General features: G+C 36.6%; 3 protein-coding genes across 4 annotated transcripts; 1 reads left to right on the plus strand and 2 right to left on the minus strand.

Moving 5' to 3' along the window:
* Positions 1-907: 907 nt before the first annotated feature.
* Positions 908-8,270, plus strand: LOC106169628 (acyl-coenzyme A amino acid N-acyltransferase 1). 2 transcript variants are annotated; one of them, XM_013549151.2, is made up of 10 exons: positions 908-1,320; positions 2,948-3,078; positions 3,424-3,586; positions 3,800-4,066; positions 4,254-4,423; positions 4,594-4,707; positions 5,129-5,217; positions 5,676-5,766; positions 6,059-6,263; positions 6,887-8,270. In XM_013549151.2, exons 1-10 carry the CDS (start codon positions 1,293-1,295, stop codon positions 7,006-7,008), a joined length of 1,380 nt encoding a protein of 459 aa, XP_013404605.2. In that variant the 5' UTR covers positions 908-1,292; the 3' UTR covers positions 7,009-8,270. The 2 variants fall into 2 exon arrangements, with proteins under 2 accessions (XP_013404605.2, XP_013404606.2); XM_013549152.2 differs by lacking the exon at positions 908-1,320 and having other exon boundaries at positions 3,419-3,586.
* Positions 8,271-8,977: 707 nt separating this feature from the next.
* Positions 8,978-10,169, minus strand: LOC106169582 (histone H1, sperm). The gene is made up of 2 exons (XM_013549074.2): positions 9,814-10,169; positions 8,978-9,620 (listed from the first exon to the last, which is right to left on the minus strand). Exons 1-2 carry the CDS (start codon positions 10,115-10,117, stop codon positions 9,400-9,402), a joined length of 525 nt encoding a protein of 174 aa, XP_013404528.1. The 5' UTR covers positions 10,118-10,169; the 3' UTR covers positions 8,978-9,399.
* Positions 10,170-10,738: 569 nt separating this feature from the next.
* LOC106169568 (extracellular serine/threonine protein kinase FAM20C-like) lies at positions 10,739-17,194 on the minus strand. Its single transcript, XM_024075767.2, has 6 exons — positions 17,015-17,194; positions 16,649-16,741; positions 14,110-14,225; positions 13,569-13,862; positions 13,208-13,289; positions 10,739-12,928 (listed from the first exon to the last, which is right to left on the minus strand). Exons 1-6 carry the CDS (start codon positions 17,086-17,088, stop codon positions 12,649-12,651), a joined length of 939 nt encoding a protein of 312 aa, XP_023931535.2. The 5' UTR covers positions 17,089-17,194; the 3' UTR covers positions 10,739-12,648.
* Between the last annotated feature and the right edge of the window lie 2,659 nt (positions 17,195-19,853).

Below are 19,853 nucleotides of genomic sequence, written 5' to 3' on the forward strand. Positions count from 1 at the left end.
AGTGCTGACGAATCTGTAGCTGTTCTGACTTCACAAATAGGAGGCCAGATATCTGAGGGTAGGTACATAAATCGCTTAGATACGACTCATTATTTTCTGGATATGGAAAATTTACCACGCGTAATGCTGTTTTTCTAAGTAAGTACGATGAAAAAATTAAAAAAAAAAGAAAAAAAATATTTGCCAGCTACATCCATTGGAAATTGGTCATCGTATTGTAATTTAACACATTCTCAAAGTTCGATTGAAATTTCAAATGAAAGCAAACGAAGGAAGAAGAGAGAGCAAGAGATGGTGTTCGTCTTTGTGTCTTATCTGAAAGAAAAGCTCTAATCTGAGAAAGCCCGAAGTATAAAAGAAGAAATACAGAAAGGGCAACAGATGATGATAATAATAGATTGACAAATGAAATTAGGTACAGAATCCACATTTTGTATAAAAATAATAACAGTAAAATGCAGTTTATACAGAACAAATTCAAAATAACCTAAGTACTGACTGGTTTCATTACCATACAAACGTGCGACAATTGGTCAACAGAACTCCAACAAATCAGTAGGCCTATAAGCTACAGGAGATGATAAAACTTCCGAAGTTGTCCCTTGGCCTAAAAACGCAAACATACCCACGCGTGGTCTCATTAGTGAAAGATAACACGGTCATAACCTTCGCCTACTTATTTATCTGCCAATTCCTAAATACAATATGACCGTAAGTTGGGGAGAACCAATGTTTCTGCTAATTCATCAATGTTTCAATGTTTTGACAGTTACATTTTATACATGTGCGAAAAGGAAGGAGTTCGGGCTTGGGAAGGTCTGTTCTCACGCCACCCCCTCGTTCTCTCTCTCTCATTCTCTTTTAATAACTGTTGTCAAATTTATTTCGGTTATTTTTAGACAAATTTATATCATTTCGCGTAAACACTCTGATGAACAAATTTAAAATGTGTTGTTTCCCCCCGTCTTATCACCAGATTAGTTGACTGGTCGATATGGCGTAATAAATCAAAAGCCTAAGTCACATTCCAATCTGACGGTCGCTTGCAATCATTTTGCGAGCTAAATAAGAAGTAGCTTTAGCATATTTTGATCGGCAACCTGTCGCACACCGGTTGCAACAAGGCTTCGATACCTATTGCAACCTGCTTGCGATTGAGGTTGCTAAAAGGTTGCGAAAAGGTTGCAACCGCAGGGTGATCCAGGCTTTACGTGGTTATGGAAGATAAGAAGGATATCTTGTAGACTTTGAACTGTGTTTTACGGGTCGGGGTACAGTGGTCGGGGTACGATATGCTCCGGAAAATTAGTAGCGTGTTCGGTAAGTACCGGTGTGGCAGGAATGGTAGTCCCAGGAATGGAATTCCGGGGTTTCATATGATTAGTACATGTTCCGGTTAGTCGGCGGAGTCATACATGTAGTATTGCGTATTGTATGGGACAAATGTCTAAAACGGGAAACAGACTACGGTTCCTACTAGCGGACTAAACCATTCCTCTCACATCGTATAGGTCTATCATTAAAATGAAAGGTTGAACCTTGAGTATCTAAAGATGCTTAAGGGAAAACAAGATTTTAAAAATATATATTAAAAATCACAGGACACATCTCAGACCAGTTAATCGGGTTGGGCCTTTTCCCGGCAAAAAGATCGGTCCGTTTGAACCCCCCCCCCCCCCCCTCCGCCCCCCAGCTACGGCTCTGCATCTGCTGATCTCGGCAAAATTGCCGTTACTCTTATCTCGTCGTGCACACTAACAGATTGTTGTATGAGTGTGAAATGTTGACGAGCACCAATGAAGAATTAAAGCATATCCTTTATGTTGATTTGATAACCGAGTCGGAATCGCGATGTACTACAACTAGTAATATACATATGTATATACTGACAGTCAATGAAAAGGCATCGTTTATTTATCAAATAATATTTTAAGTTCCTTTGGCACATTTAGAAAATAACAGAACGTGTGAAATACGAAAATAGTTTTACAGCCCACTCTCTTAAGACCAAACAAGTGCATTTGTACTCGTTTATATGGTTGGAATCGATTCTCGGTCAAAAAAGTACAAGAAAGTTTTCTGATGCGTTTGCATTGACTGTCAGTATATTTTCCAAAATTTATCTTATGCAGTATCCACACACACACACACACACACACACACACACACACACCATATAACTCTTTGATTATTTTCAATATCTTTTCTGAATTTATTTGTGTGGTTACTTTGAGCAATGTTTCTGTTATTAAGATAGATAAGTTTGGCAATTCATTTACACATTAATAATGCTTTTTACATGGAAGTAAAATATGCCATCCATGTATTGTGACGACTGGGACAATTAATTGCAAGGGTGAACATTTTCCGTAATCTCATAGGTCAAAGAGCTTGAAAGTTTGATAAAAAAAAGATGAAAACTTAGTTATTTAATTTTCACACTAATTTATTAAAATAGCAGATATATATACTGATTGAAGTTAGTGCATAACTTAAATTTGTTTAACATTAAAAAGAGTTATTTGGGGAAACTACTGCAAAAGTGCCCAAATATGCCCCATCAGTATATTCACTTTCTCTAGTAATTCAAGTAAACAATGTGGCCATATTTTGTGGGAAAAATATTGAAGCAGGAATTGCCCACTAGCATAGGGGGATGTGGATGGAAATTTTGAACCACAATACCGTCAGAAAATATCACCAATAAAAAGCTAATAATAGTTAACTGCCCTGGCTTTAAGGTGCTTTTGGAAACTGCTTTCCATGGCTTTTTCTACTAACAAAACGACAGACATGCTGTTAGTAAGGAGGTGATTTTGTAATTTGTAATTGTATCTTCTGAACTCAGTAGCTAAAACTGTATATATAAATACATATATATATATAACATGCTACATATGTATCAGCATGCATGATTTATCATTTTGATGATCATTTCAATATTTAGGAAAAGGACATATTCAACTTAAAAGTGTGTACACAAATGCAACTCCCAAAGCTTTTGTATCATCATGCAAGCACATGATGGATGGGCCAGAAATTTGTGCAGTGCCTGGCAGGGTTTTGATGGATGAGAAGGTATGTGTACGTGTACCCCCACCCCTACTCCCGCCCTGCCAAAAATGATAATAATAATAAAGCATGTACCATAGATTGTATAGTCCTGTGACCAGTCCTTAACTTCAGAAAATAAAGACCTAACAACAAAGTTTTTAGAGAGAAGGCAACTTGTGTACAATGAGCTTTCAAAATATATTCTCAAAATCAACATTCACCCCCCCCCTTTTTTTTTTTTTACTAAATGATATTGTTAACCTCATAATTATCCCCTTTTCAACCATTTTTACCTGATTATCAATCTACAGGTACCTATTTTAACCGAAACTTTATTTGTCTAATCATGATATTATTTGTGCAGTGTAGGTTGAACTTCAAATCAAAGGTCTAAAATCTGGAGCTGCTGTTACAGTGAAGTCATTCCTGGAGGAGAAGGGGATGAAGTTTGGAGCTTATGCACATTTTATTGCCAACAGTAATGGAGAAGTGAACACTGCCACATCGCCATCTCTTGGTGGATCATATAAAGGTATAATAGCTGTCTATGATTAATGCAAGTACCTTGAAGATGCATTGTCTTATTATTGTCATATAATTCAGTGAATTGCTCCATATAAGGCCATTTATACTAAAGGACTTACGGAACTTTGCACCAACTATATGTATGTTGTGCAGCACGTGTAAATCAAACTAAATTAATACATTTACATGTACATATAATGTTCCATTTGCCTCAATCCAGGGACAGATGCAATGGGATTATATTGGAGTATGGTACCAGAGCCTGGTCAACGAAATGGACTGAGATTGATGAAGAAGGATGTTACAATACCCTATAATGTACATATATCATTGCTCAGTGGGCACATTGACCCATACTCTCCCAACAACAGCAAAGTCCAGGTCCCAGTAGCTGAGACTAATATTGAAAGACTTTATATGGCTGATAATGTGGAAAGAATACCAGTTAGAGAAGGAGCTTTACGAGGAGCACTCTTTGTACCAAAAGGTTTGAATTATCCTTTTTTTGTCACAAAAATTGAGTTATTTCTATTCAGTCTTATTGAACTGTTAACACTTTTTTTTGTCATTTTTAACACAGACACATTTGCTGCACATATTGTGTCCACCTCCTGAGTCTGTCCACATTGCAGGAGCTGTTGCTCATTTTGTTATTTTTTTATTTGTCCTGCTAGGCCCTGGTGCTTTCCCAGGTGTGATGGACCTGTTTGGATCAGCAGGTGGCTTGATAGAACACAGAGCTGCACTGCTTGCGTCAAGGGGATTTGCTGTGTTAGCACTGGCATACTTTGCCTATGAAGACTTACCAGATACTTTTTTAGATGTAGACTTGACATATTTTAAGGTATAGTACAACAGGTACACTTGATAGCTTTTACAGTCAGTTATTATGTGCATAAGATTAAATATTCACAATATTTTAACATAATTAATTAAGGATAAATAAAAAAGGACATAAATATTTTCTATCAAAAAAAATATATATATAGTCCAATAATATTTTCCTGCCCACAGGAAGGTGCAGAATGGCTGAGTCGCCATCCAAGTGTGACTCCAGGTGGTATTGGAGTGATTGGAACATCTAAAGGTGCAGAAATTGCTCTGCTTATGGGCATACATTTTCCTCAGGTATGTATTTTAAAATATTGAAATAAGATTACTAATAGAGTGTGTGGTGGATCATAGGATGTAATTCCTCCCCCCCCCCCCTCATCTTGATATCCTCTGTCTGCCAGTGATTGACATTAACTTGGGGATGCACTTTCTTCAGGTGTGCATTTACAGAAACTGAATTATATGAAGCCGTTTGTAACTTAATTTGGTTCTTTGACAACAAATATCTCCAGAGAGAAGAAAGAGGGGAGAGAGATTTCATGCAATGTATATGTATGACAAAGTATATTTATAGTGTTTGACATGTGCTTTTGAGCATTTTTGTATGGATGCAAAGATATTTATGCATACCAGTACATGTGCATGCATGCATGCACACACATACGTATATATATATAGAGAGAGAGAGTTTGTTAAGCTGTTTTTATGGTTTCAGGTAATAAAGGCAGTTGTAAATGTCAGTGGTGCAGCATACCATGTTTTTCAGGCTATGAAGTTTGGGGATGAAATTGTTCAAGTTGTTGAGTGAGTTCTATTACTGTGCTACATTTATCAGTAGCCTGACCTTATTTGAAATTGAAAAAGTACTTGTATAGGCAAGAATGTGATTTAGTAATTTCATGTCAAAAAGATTCCTTAGGTATTTGAGTGCTTATTTATGCTTATTTTGATACTTAATTTTAGATAATATCTGCTTAAAAATTTTAATGAGATATACTAGTAGTCAATTTCATTGCCCATGTATATTTAACAATTAATATTGGCTAGAGATTGATATATACTAACTGCATGCATTGTAATAGTCGGCAAAGTTAAAAATGGTAAAAAAAAAGAAGAAAACACAAATGAAGGCTTAATGCTGTTACAATGTTTTTAGCTGTTACAATGTTTGAAGATTATTCATCTTTGAATGTTATAGAATTTGTTTTAGTCTTGAATAAGACAAAATTTAATTTTAGAAATTCTGCATTCCTGCTTTTTAGTCAAGATCTAACAAAGCTGACAGAGTGCGAAGATGGACTTTGTTTTAAAAACATTTTCCCCAAGGAAATAAAGGAAGAATGCATCATAAAGGTATATTCTATTATTATGAAGTTAGAATTATACATATACTATGATAAAAAGCATACTTATGTAGAAATTACTATCCAATAAAAAGTGTTCTTTAAATCATAATTAGAAATATTTTTTTCAAAAGGAAGGTGTTTTAGCCAAAGCAAATTTGGATAAAAAAATGGATGCAAATAATCAGATTTTTATTGTTCTGAATTTTTAAAAAGTTTATTGGGTTTTGCCATAATTGCTTGCTAACACTGCTGGTATGTTTGATAAATTTTCAATAATATAATCAATCTCTTTATCGTAGGTGGAACTTATAGAGGCCCCTCTGTTGTTATTTTTTGGTGAGGACGATCCTTCATTTGATGCTCCCCAAAGTGCCCAAATATTTTCAAAACGTTTACATTGTTGTGGACACAAAGACTATGAGATCCATGTATATGATGGGGCAGGACATCTTATTGAACCTCCTTATGCTCCACATTGTAAAGGATCTTACCACAAGTTCCTAGGTTTGTATGTATACATGAAATGTTATTGTAACTTTTCATACACTTATCAATGTGTAGTTGTAATCAGTTCTTTTTATGAGCAGGGAGACAGCATGTCTTTGGTCGTTAAGTAGACTTATTTGACTAAAAGCACCTGCACCTGTATTTGCCATAAGTGACGCTGTCGCTGTGCACTGAATTATTTTCTTAGTTTTAGTGTTTATTTTATTAATTTTGGTCGTGCATTTATAATGCTAATAGAAATTTCGGCCTTGGTGTCAAGACCCAAATTTTATTAATATAAATAATTTTTTGTATGCAACATTGTATCTTTAATGTTAGGAGTTAAATGTGAAATTTTAAAATTATTTTAAATTATAAATTATTTAAAATTTAAAAATTGAAGTAGTTTCGGTGAACTAGTTTTGCTGGTGTAATTTAGCTTCATTTTTTTGCTTCAAATTTAAGGTATTATAAAGGTTAAAAAATGATTATTCTGTTAACAAACAGAACAGGGTGATTGCACTGCATGCCCCTCCCCCCCCCCCCCCCCCCCACACACACACACACACACACACACACACACACACACACACTTTTTTCTATTCAATTTAGCATCATTGCTATTAATATTTTGATTCCAGGAACTAATATGGCATGGGGAGGAGATGCACAGCCACATATTAAAGCTGAGGTCCATCACTGGAAGAGAACACTGGAATTCTTCAGAAAACATCTGTCTGGTCCTGTGTTCAGTAGATTATAGCAGAGCTGTACATGTACTCAATAGTGCCATATTCTTCTGTCAGCTATATTCAACAGGTTGTTTTCAAGACATATTATGGTATTATGTAGATTTAAAGATTTTAGGAGTTTGTTTCCATATGTGCCAGATGTATATATTCAAGAAATGTAACTATGTTTACACTTAGTGAAGATTTTGAATCAAATATATACATATGTATATAATAGAGGATACAAAACTAACATGTTAATAATTGCATAATTCTGTATCTTATAGAGAGCAAGTGATTATATAATGCATTTGTGAAATTAACAGATTTGAAAGTCTGGCAAATCCAGCATTTTGCAAAGGGGAGCACATTTTTTCCTTCCTAGCAACTATACTCATCTTTGCAAACTTAGAATAGTTTATGGGAAGCAGAGAAGGCCATCGCATTTAAATGCTGTTTTTCTTGTTTATTATTATTATTATTATTATTATTATCAATCTGCTTTATTACTGTATACAGTTATATGAGAATCCCAAGATAAGTATTTAGCCACCACTGAGAATGAATGCTGTAAGTCTATATATAGAATGCAGATGTTTTTCCCTTGATTATGAAGATATTGACATTGTACAATATTTCAAGCCAACTCAGTTTTCTAGATTAATACAATTCAATATTCAAGATGGCTATCATTTTGTACTACAGTTAAATAACATCATATTGTTTGATCCAACAGAATGGAAAATATAAAATCAGATATGTGCTTTACAAAAGTCATACCTTTTAAAAGTATTATCTTCATGTAATTGCCAGAATCCCTCCTTGTTAAGTGTCAGCTATTCCAATAATCTAGTGTTAAGCACTGATAATTTTTTTTTATCTGGCGTTGGTGCAGGGGCATAGTTCGTTAAGCTTGTTGAGTAATGGGATAATATGAACCTTAACATGTTATTAAAGTGAAGCAAGGTAATGCACTTTTGTTTTGAAATGAAGTGATCAAGGATTCTTACAGCCCTTTGCGGTTCCTTGTATTGGAACACGACTAATTTTCACAGCATTGGACAACGCACGCATTTTCCCGGTCAGTAAGCATAACGCTGTAGTGAACTAACAGCAAATCAGTAATATGTCAAGTTAAGGTAGTGTACAATGCGGTCACCTTTGTATTGGGGAGACATTATAAATTGCTGTGTAAACAGGATCACTTCGCAAAAGGTAAATGTTTTATACGATGACAAGGAAAGAACATGCATTGGCGCTCTAAAATTATGTCAATTAAAGGATTTTGAAAGACGTCTAATTTTTATGGTTTTCATGGTTTTATAGACGGAAATATTTCTTTGCACGACAAAATCAAAATCGGTATAAATTCTTGTCAAATTTTGTTTAAACGCTTATTTAGTTTGACGCCAAATCCATTCCATTGTTAATTTAATTTTTCCCAACGTTCCTGCAATTTTTGTCACATAAAATAAGTTCTGTTACCTTTAATCCACCAGCGCTTCAAACAGATTTTGACAGAATAGAGAATCATTCAATTTAGAAGTGTTAGCTGACTTTGGAACTTCAGTGGCCCGCGGTGTGAAGCGCGCATTATTTCTGTACCAGCTGACTGCCTGCATGACCTCGCCTTTACAACTAGCACCGTGAAAACATTTAACAAAAGCGCGTGTTGGTTTGACCTAATTTACGCGAAGTAGTGAATATACATGTTTATCGTTATTTGAGAGGGAAAATTCGATATAAAGTTTTCGTATCTTGCAATGCATTCCGCCTTATTTAAGCGTTTACTTTATTTGATGTAATAAATATTTCTTGACAAATTTATTATTAGCTTATGAATTATATCAAACTGTCGTTTCTTAAAAGATGAACTTTTCCTTTTGTTATTTTTTCATGTGGAGTAATACGTTGCATTTGGCGGACTTTTCGCAAGTTTCCACGCGAGAATATCTTTCCATATTGTGCAAAAAAGCTACTTAAAAAAGAAACAATAATAAATATATATAAATGTTTATTAAATTTTTATAAATATTTTTTATATATATATTACGTTAACATATAAAGATATTTGACACACCTGAGAATAGAGATTCATCTGAACTTTTAAGGCCGTCTGAATAACGTACAAACTTAACCATTTAACAGGTTCAAAACCTTCGGATTTCTCTGAAAGTTTTTGATCTGCCTAGAGAAAAAGAGTACTTGTTTGCCTAGCAATTCAATTTCCAACCAGTTGGAAAGTTGAAAAATTATTTTTTAAAAAGTACCGAACTAGCCGGTTCAAGTATCGTTCTCAATAGAGAAGTCATAACTGACTGGAGATTTTACGACCACTGATGGACGGAATACGGACCAATACTTTAAGTACCGATCAAAGTCAATAAATAATATTTTTAAAGTCTATAGCTTTGTTACAAAGTCTACTTTTTGGGCGCGGCCTTCTTTGGCTTCTTGGCTGCCTTTGGCTTCTTGGCTGCCTTTGGCTTGGCTGCCTTTGGTTTAGCTGCCTTGGGTTTCTTTGCCTTCTTGGCTTTGGGCTTCTTTGCCTTCTTGGCTTTGGGCTTCTTGGCCTTCTTGGCCTTGGGCTTCTTGGCCTTCTTTGCCTTCTTGGGTTTCTTTGCCTTCTTCACTTTCACGGCACCTGTAAAGATAAAAATGATTGGAAATTTTAAAATATTGTAGTTTAGGGTCTAATTGCAGCAACGAAATAAGTGCTTAAAGATTGATTCACAAAATAATTGATATCTTATAATCCATGGATTTGAATTGGGTATAAAAATACTGATCAGAGTTTTCTATTGTAACTAAAATGTAAATATGAACATTTTACTCACCAACTCTGAAGGATCCAGATGCACCGGTTCCTTTGGCCTGCTTCAGAGCACCGCTGGCGACACCACGCTTCAGGGCCAGTCTCAGCTGGGCGTTTACCATGGTGGTGTTCTTGCCAACATTGTAGGTCTTAAGGATGTACTTGAGGATGGCCTGGCGAGAAGAACCTCCACGCTCCTTCAAAGCAGTGATGGCTGCCCTAATCATCTCAATGTAGGTTGGGTGGGCTGCAGGCTTCTTTGGCTTGCTTGCCCTCTTCTTTGGGCTGGCCTTCTTGGCCGGGGTAGCTTGTACTGCATCTGCCATTTCGACTTATTGCTTCTAGATCTTGATTAAGAATCAGAATGCTTTGAAGTACGCGCTGGCCTCCAACTTATTGATTGCGCGCGGACGTCTTAGAACCTACCTAAACAACTTTAGCCAGGTAGCTGAAAAATGGACACCTGTGCTTTCCTATTTGTGTTTGTTGCCTCAAAAAGACTTCTGATTATTCCTTATAATCTGCGACGCTTACCCTTGTCATTATAATAAATGATAAACGAAATATGAAATTTTAGTTTAATATGTTTTTGGAGCCTGTGTGCCACCTGTATATGAAGCTGTGACATTTTTTACAAGAAACTTAGTGTTGCATTTTTTGCCATTCCTACATTCTAGATTGAAATAAATCAAACTCACAGAATCAAACTTGGTAAAAGTAATACAGACTTTTAGTCTAATATCTCCGGTAGCACCATGCAAAAAATTGTGTTCCAAAGTTGTTTAGGAGTGAAGTTAAGAAGGAATGAATGAGACGACAACTAACACACACTTCTGTCTGTAGTCAACGTCATTTAAGCGAACTGATCTAAATTGCAAGAAAAAGACACAAGTTTATACCGAAAGTTGCATTTTTATTACAACAGACAACTAAAACAGATAACAAAGAAGGGGAATTGAAAATATAAAAACCAAAAATTTTTGCGTTTGTGTTTTAAAACAATTTTTTCACACTCTACACCTTGAAGCATTCATGTTTATTCTGGTTGCTAAGGTCGAGCAGTTTGATCAATAAGCTCATATGAGCAAATGGTACAAGTAACATGAATGAGATTCTCCATTAGACATATGACTGGATATGAGAGAAATGATAGATGGTGGACTGTATAACTTTCACAGCCTCATAATTAACGAAATCGTCTTCATTTTACGAAGTAGACAACTGCGCAATTCAGAAATGAAAGGACTAAGTGCAATTCTAACTTAGAGATGAATGCTTTATTATAAAATTAAGCATTTGCTAATTTGTGGTATAAATTTATCTAATACTTTTAGGGATGTGAAAGTTTTACAGTGATTTATGCTAGTGAAATTTCTTATTTCATAATGATAGTTAAAAGAGTTCAGCTGTGAGCTAGCGCGCCGACGAGGTAACGGTTCACCTTGGAAGGTATTGAATTCCGACCATTGAACTATTTGTTTACATTATGCTCGATCGTTTGAATCGCCTCTTTGCAGTACCAATCCAACATGATCGGTGAATAAATATTTGCATTACAAAGAGAACTGTGGGATAAAAGTGTTTGGTGAAAATTTCCCTCGTATTTCGAAATGAAAGGTTAAAATTGCGCCAAAACGGGACACATTCCGAAGGTACTGTACGTTACTGGAACAGCAAGCCCGGGAATAATAAAGGATGGGATGAATTCTTACTTGAGCAGCTACACACAGTAATTGCTATTAAGTTATTTAGATTACTTTTTATTAATGTTATTTCGGTTCATGTTTTCTCTTGTGGGTATTATACACCAAAGCCTAAGAATATCCCCAGTACTTCGAGTTAAAATCTGTATTTTGAAGATGGCATTATTTTTTTTTCTTTTTATACTTCATGGCTTACGCTATAATGTTCAGGTAATTCATCTAGTAAAAATATTTTTTCAATCATAATTATATTAATTATAGAAAGAATACTGCACACAGAAAACATATATGTCGATCTTGTAGGTTTATGTGGTACATGTAGTAGACGAATTATTGAGTATACAGGATATTGGCACCCCACCCTTACTTCAAGCAGTCGACAGTAATGAAGCACATCATATTTCAAAATACATTGTTATACCTGCAAGTAAAATTTTTCTCTTCTCTTGTTTTGCTCTTTTTGTGTGCTTCACAAATACGTGATATTAAAACGTGCTAGAATTAAACGTCCACGCCCCCCCCCCCCCACCCCAAATTGTAAATGCTCGTTTTGATATTCGAGTTGGGCCTGTAGCCAGTGAGTCCATGGAATCAGCACCAGAATTTCCGGTTAAAACACAGACATCTACACAACTTGAACCTGAATCCTGGAAAACTAAGAGATAAAGGGGGTAGGGGTGCATGTAGAAAGCTGTTGTGGTATCGCCCGTCAATATGCAGGTCCCCAACCAGGGAAGGTAGGTTTGAGAGAGAGGGGTCGAAAAAGCGGAAGAGGTCGGTTCCAATCAAAAATTGATCTAGGTCCTACGCCACTTTCCAAGTTGGGACAAATGCGTGGTTATAAAGGACCAGTTTTTCAGAGAAAGAGCCCCGCCCCCCACTCATTGCTTGCTACATGCCTGAAACAGCGATCTGACACACACCTTGAAAACGGGTAGTGTGGTCCGATATACCGGTTAATTCAGGATCCTTAGGTGCCGAGTCTGGTAGTTGGGTAGGCCTGATATAAGTAGAACGTCAGACATATAAAATATAATTGTGAAATTAAAACTGATACGCTTGTCCCAATTTAAGCTCATTCACGCATTGATGTTTACCCTGCTCTGAAATCTATTTTGCTATGGCATTGTTCACAACTCATGTCAACAGTGAGTTCAGTTGCCATTTATGACAACACTTTGCGTGTTAGTTTCCAGTATACACTGACCGACAACGGCTATTACTTTTCTCAGTCGTCTGTTTACAGCATGTAGGTGTTGCTCAGTTAAGACGGGATCAAGTGTATCTCTCCTCATAGAAAATTTTAGTTTACTTCCAAGTTCTAATTCATCTCTCTCTAGTGCTATCAGTCTTAGGTGAGTGGTTTCTCGGATAATGCAGCACTGGTATAAAGGGGCCAAAATTGTCATTTCGTCGTGTGTACTTTTTCCAAAACTGAAAGCGAAAAAAAGTTTTCAACAAGTGTTTTTAAGCATGTTATAAATGTTGAGACTGTAACACAGCGGAACGTGAGTATTCAAAGATAATGATGCTTTCTATTGAATTATTTTCAGCCCTGACAGTTTCTGAGTTACAGTTGTCTAAAAATGCAAAATAATTGTCTACTTATATATTCTTGCTTGACCGCCAGCCTTTTTTTCCAGCTGAAGGCATTACCTCCAGCTGGTACAAAACTCAGGCCACCCTGACAGCTAACATAGGAATTACTTTTACCCTTTTGCTTGGTCGATGAGGAGAGGGAAAGAGTCGGTACCAAAGTTAGCAAATGTCTCATAGTGGTGTCTATCCATATTGCCTAAAAATGAATAATACCTTTTTCTGTCAATCATTTTTCTGCAAGCCTTTTCGCCGTATTTTGGTTTCTAGGGCGATTTGTTTTAAATTTTTCCATAAGAAACATGGAAAATCAACAAGGTTTTTAAACAAACTGCAAATTATCATTTACCCTGTAGTCTACATTTTCCGTTTGTATTATATTATTTAAAAAATAAAGTACCTTATCCTATTGTTTTTACAGTTAACTTATTCTCTTAAAAACATTTCACATATCATTTAAATGCACGGCGACCCATACCTATTAAAAAATCAAGTACCGCCATGTCCACCAAGTCCAACAGCCTCTGTACTTGCGAATATGGGAACACTTTTGTTATATTCTGACAGTACTTATCGTAAACCTCCCACACAGCTTTAGTCTGATGCTTGCTGTAAGTTCTCCGCCAGGGGTGCAACCATGTGTGCCTAGGAGCCACGTGCAGCGGGGGAAGCATGGCCGCTAGGGACGCTTCGATGACGTCAGGGCGGCCGCAGACTGCGTGTGCAGAGTCACAATACATCGCACACTCTCCATGGAAGCACACGTTACCGGCTTTCATTTTAAACAAAGAATCCAATAAATGTATAAGTGTTCTATTTAGAACAATAAAGCTGACAACGCAAATGAAAGCCCATTGTAATAGCATGGTCAACTTGAAGATTTACATCAAAATCTGATATTCTTAATAGCAACAAGTTATAATTGTCAATTAGAACTAATGCCCTCAATCATCAAGGAAGAAATCTCATACATATTATATATGAAACCCCATATGCCTGTGCTAATTCATAATTTTTACCTGGAGAACTAAAAAAAGTCTGTATTAATTCTGCATTTTTTGTTCGTAACAAAACCTCTGCCGTGATGTTAAGCCTTCTCCCGGCAACTGGTGGCGCCCAGTGAAATCCAAGTAATCTGAAATTAAGGATCCGAGATCAGAGATGGACTCTCAGGGGAAGAGATCAGTGTACTGCCATACGCATTTACATTAAGGATAATTTCTATCATTTTTAATTTAGTCAAGATTACTTTTGCAACGGGCGCCGTAAGAAATAAATCGTATACGGTTTTCCTTGTAATTTTTCTTTGACGTAAGTGGCCACGGTCTACGCGTCTTACGCTATTTGAACTACACCTTGATGCTAATTACAAAATGGGGTAGGGGTAAGTCGGCGACTAGACCAATGCGGATTGTAGAACCTTCGGATTGTTAGTGTGTACCCGAAATAACCGACATGTTGTGAAATGCATCAATAAACTATTAAACTGAATAAACCACCACAGGGGCGGATCCTGGATTATTTGAAGGGGGGGGGGGGGGGGGGGGGGGCGGTTTCTAGGAATGACAGGCCGCGGATGCGAAGCCGACCAACCCCCACTCCCCTTAGTGTGGGGTTCGGGGCTCGTTAAAGGGGCCCAAAATTTTTTGATATTTTAGAGGGGGAAAGGTGCCATTTCGCACGGTTTAGAACTATGATTCAGTTAGTCAAAATTCTAATTTCAAGAGGGGACCATTGGTGTGATTTTTTTTCAGAAATCAAAGGGGGGGGGGGGGTCAGGACCCCCCCTGACACCCCCCTAAAACCGCCACTGCACCATGATCTAGTATTTATTACTTCCGGGAAGGAAAAAATAGACACCAATACTGTAACTAATATAATTAAAATAATCAAAAAGGTGTTTTAAAGTACTCTTGATTCTCGTTTGATGTTCATGATGAACTTGTTAATTGATTAAACCTTATTTTAAGAAATACATTCTGTTACACTTGCTCGCAGAAATTTCTTTCAATGTTATTATTTCTAAGTATCTCAATTTGGTTCAGAGAAAAGGAATTGAGAAAAAGTTTTTTATGCTATACCCTCAGAATATAAATTTTGGGCAAATTTACAAAGTTATATAAGAATTATTCCACTTTTTAATTTTTATGTTCCGTTTTCAAAATGAAGTATTCATTTGAAGAATAGGTCGCCAAATTCAGGTCAATATATGATAGTTAAAACCAAAACTAGTCAAAATGTACCCGTCCTATATTTAGAATTATAGGAAAATTATATCCATGAAACAAAACATTTTAATGCGAATTTTGTAAATTTATACAAATTTCATTTATAAATATGGGTTGTTGGATTTTTTCTTTTTTTGTGTGTGTGTCTTAAAATGTTTTTAACTCCACTTAAATTCCACTTAAATTCCACTATTTACAATATGCCAGGTGTATTAGTTATTACGTTTACAACTGTTTCAATATCAGTAACATAGAAAACCGTCAATCACAAAAACATTAAGGTATTATTTATCAGATTCAGCAGATTGAACTTGAAAGTCCTCAAACAGATTGAACTTGAAAGTCCTCATTATTACATGTACTATCTTGATCATTTTTCAAGTTCTCTTACAAGAAATTCAAGCAAGTCAGGTTATCACCAAAAGTCGAGTGATAGCGCCGTTCATACCGTACATTTTGGATCACAGTGCGTTGTAACCAATAAATTCTACCATTCTGAGTGACATAAAAGTAACAGTGGGAACAGTAGTACAAAGACCCTTATACATACTTGTTGTCGTAAATATTCCGTAATTCGACTGCACATTTAGTATTTAATGGCGGTGGTTATTGAAGAAATAGTTATACTCACAAACATGTATTTGTTAAAGTTTCTACGCCTTATAAAAGCTCGACCTTGAAAGTGCGCCAAACATACTGTTGCGTTTACACCCAATCGTGTCCGACTGCCAAGTGAGCATTCCCGAAGACAGATCACATAACCACGAGTAACCTATTGTTATGCAAATTACTACAAGTATGGCTCATTTTAAGTGAGAGGTCGCTACCGAAAGTGTTCACAAATGTTTAATAAATCAGGTGGTGATGCCTTCACATAGGCTGAAAGTTGCGTGTATATTCGTACCTCTTTACGCTAGATGTGACCAGGGAATTATATCGGTATAATTCCCTGGTCACACCTGGCACAAAAGAGGTACGTATTGATGTCGTAGGTGAATTCGATTATGCGCGCAACTTTGAGCGTAAAAAATCATACTTTTCCAAAGAATAAAGCAGCGTATGAAAATGTTCTTAAACATGCTCAAAAGGTTTTATCTCCCTCCGCGTATGCCAACATGAACCACGCCTGCGTACTCGAGATGTATCTACGCCGTAAGTCTAACGGACCCCTACGTTTGTCTGCTTTTGTGCACTTTTTGTCATACGTTAGTGCTATACGCTAAGTGTGATAGTACTTTAAGGGTGAAACAAGTGATCATCATCTTAGTTGACTTCTGAGACCACTGTGCGCCTTTCCAAATGGCATGTGTTAACATTTTTACGGACTTACCGACTCAAATGGAAAGCGGCTATTTCTGCATTATGACGTTCATAATCATTGAAATAGAAAAGATCAGCTGGTGTTTCATAGTCCCTTGGCTGCCTGTAAAAAAGAACATTTAGAAATGCTATATTAAACGCAATAACATCGAAAGGCACTTGCCCGATTTATAATATATTACATTATCTGGATAAAAAAGGCGGCGAACTTCTTTCTAATTTAGATTTCTCAAAGTTTTTCACTACGCTTCAAAGGAATTATTTAGTGTTGCTACATGCTCTGACAATTTAAGTTCTGACTCGAAAGCTTACGTGCGAGGCGCATTCCTGCAGCGTTCTGTGCAAAAACATAAGTTTAAAGATGCACTTCACCTACCTCATAGGTTTCAATGCAGCTTTCTCGCCACTGGAGAATGTAACAAGCAATTTCAACTGTGTTCCTCCGGTCATAGGCTCTGAAAGTAAGTTTCAAACTTCACGACACCGCGCTTTATTAAAAATACCGCGTTCCAATGATCTATTGTGGGACTTCTAATTGTTCGATGTCGAACTGTTACAAGAAACTGATATACTGACCGGCTGCCATGCTATGGAATATGAAAGGTCGGGTTTTGTACTTTGCTGTCTTTAAGAATTTATATATTTGGTAGTGATTCCGCATTACATACTTTATATTCTCTTTATTCTAGGAGTCGAATCAATGACGTAATAACACAGGTTTTTTTTTAATAGTGTTTTTGCTACTTTTCCATCACTGTTCACAGTCAGTTTCGCTTTATTTCATTCAGTCAAAAAAGGTATCTATTTATCTACTGTAATCAAAACTATCTCTCGTAATTATTATATTCTAACTTTACAATAGACCCATTGTCAATTTTTTCATATTTTGAATATGCACGTTATGTTATAGTAAGCTTCTTCGATGTATGTTAAAATATATACCATACCTACGGCATCGATGGGCAAGGTAGCCATATCTCTCAATATGTTCTCCACGACACAACCGCGTTCATATAGTGATCTGGAGGTGATGCTCTGGTAAAATGTCTTCCAGCTACTAACAGACGCATTATTACAGATCCTGAGAATGGTCTGACTTGAGTATTATGAGTATTATGAGATACGTTATCAATCATGTGCCCAAAATATCCACTCTCAAATTTTGATAATTGTGCCATTTTTCAGGAAAAGTGCCTTCTCGGAGTAAACACTGATTTATACGCAACCCAGGGTGCGAAAATATTTAGATTAATTACAAAACGCATTTTGCGCATCTAAATTTTCACACGGTCTCTTATAATCATAAAAACTGGCTTATTTCATTCTTTATTTTTCCAAAATGTGCAAACATTCAATGATCAAAATCTGCTTGAAAAACGCAGTGGACACTCCGGAAAAATGTATAACAACACCACGAAACACAATAAAAAATTCTGACGAGAAAACTCGCTATTACTCAGACGACAGACACTCGGTGTCTAATCAATCGACAATCACCTGACCTCCACCCCAAAACCCCGTGGATCGACATTTGATGAGGTTATGGGTGAAAAAGAAAACCCACAGGCGTCATCCACAGATTAGCATGCGTGATGATCAAATAAATGCGCTTCCACGCACAAATCATAGTAGGCGTTTAATTTGCCAATGTTGCACATCTGTGCCTAGCCTGCGACTAAAACTACACTGCGAAGCTGGCAAATATACAGACACTAAAGAAAAAAAAAACATTCCCATTGCTATAAGTTTTAACACATTCCAGTAAATTGGAACTTTCAGTCTTTTTAGTTGAACGCCGCTCAGAAATTGATACATTTCATAAAAATGTACCGATCATTCTGAGTTTCGAACTGAGCCTAGCAATTTTATCAAATAATAATATCAATAAGAATAATAGCTACTAGTAGTTTTGAACAATACAATACAATAAATTTAATTTCATGTCGGGTATAAATTGATAGGAAACATTAGCTTTACAGCTATTCGCCGACTGGAAAGTTAAACATAAATACGGTTCGACACTAGTAAGTTGAACAACAGGCGTATCGGACAATTACGACGCTGACGCAGTGATCAGAATGTAAGGGGGTTGTGCGTACGTCATCTGCGGCTTGCATTCCCACACATTTTAGATCGATCTATCCCCGTGGGGAGTCTCGTTAGATTAGGCTACTGTCAGCTTAGCCGGCTTAAATGTCTGTCCCGCCTACTAATAGCTGTAAGGGGGTAATTAACTTCCGTGCACGCTCGGCTGACAGCAATTTAGCCTGAACCCCCAGGGTGTTAGGTCACCAGATGGATCGATCTATATCTGTGGGAATGCAGTCTTCGATTGTGCGGTGTTTTTTTAAACAATGTTTATTCAAAAGAAATGGAGGCAAAGCGATAAAAGCATTAGATGCTCTCCATGTAGAACAAAATTAAATAAGTAAATAAATAAAACAAATGGAAACGTATATGCATATACACAAGAAGCAACAGAATAGAATTGTGCGGTATGACGGGAATGATATTAGTAGCTCTCTTATCATTTGAACAGTTCACATTCGCCCCAAATACTGACCCTGATACTGTCTGTTAATCCTAACCCACACTGATCATATGTGGCCCTGGACTTCCATTCTTAGGACAACCATTTCTATTACACAGGCCTCAGTAGCAGACGAAAAGCGCAGTTCATTAAGCGGAGCAATGAGAAAATCGAGGATTTAAACTTATTATTTTACTTTTCAAAATGTCATTAACCTTTTATTTGAGTATATAAATTTGAGTATAATATAAAGGATCTAGTCTTTCTGTGTAATTGAACGAATTGTAGTTGGCTGGGCCATGAAACATTGGCGGGATTTCGTATCACCTTTTCCCCCACAGGGTTGCATGTTATTTTTCGACATCTTTTTGCTGGCTAGTCGCCGCTCATGGCTTAACGCGTCTGTATAAAACTAGGTAGCAAAGCTGCCAAACATACAGACACCAAACAGCAAAAAATGTATGCAAAAATTATTTTTGGAAAACAAACCGGTCGTGCTGATTTTCGAAGGGAATGTACCTTTTACCATAAAGAGCTATTCCCAAAGTTTTAAGTAACACAGAAATATCATTTTGGGTGGACAACAGATGCAACAGCTTCGGCAACGACACGGATAGACATAGGGCCCGTACCTCGAAAGCATCGCGAATAGCGATATCACATAGAGGCTACAATGTATTATATG

This window comes from Lingula anatina, chromosome 2, assembly GCF_051362555.1.
Source record: "Lingula anatina isolate TDL-2025a chromosome 2, LinAna3.0, whole genome shotgun sequence".
Classification (NCBI taxonomy): domain Eukaryota; kingdom Metazoa; phylum Brachiopoda; class Lingulata; order Lingulida; family Lingulidae; genus Lingula; species Lingula anatina.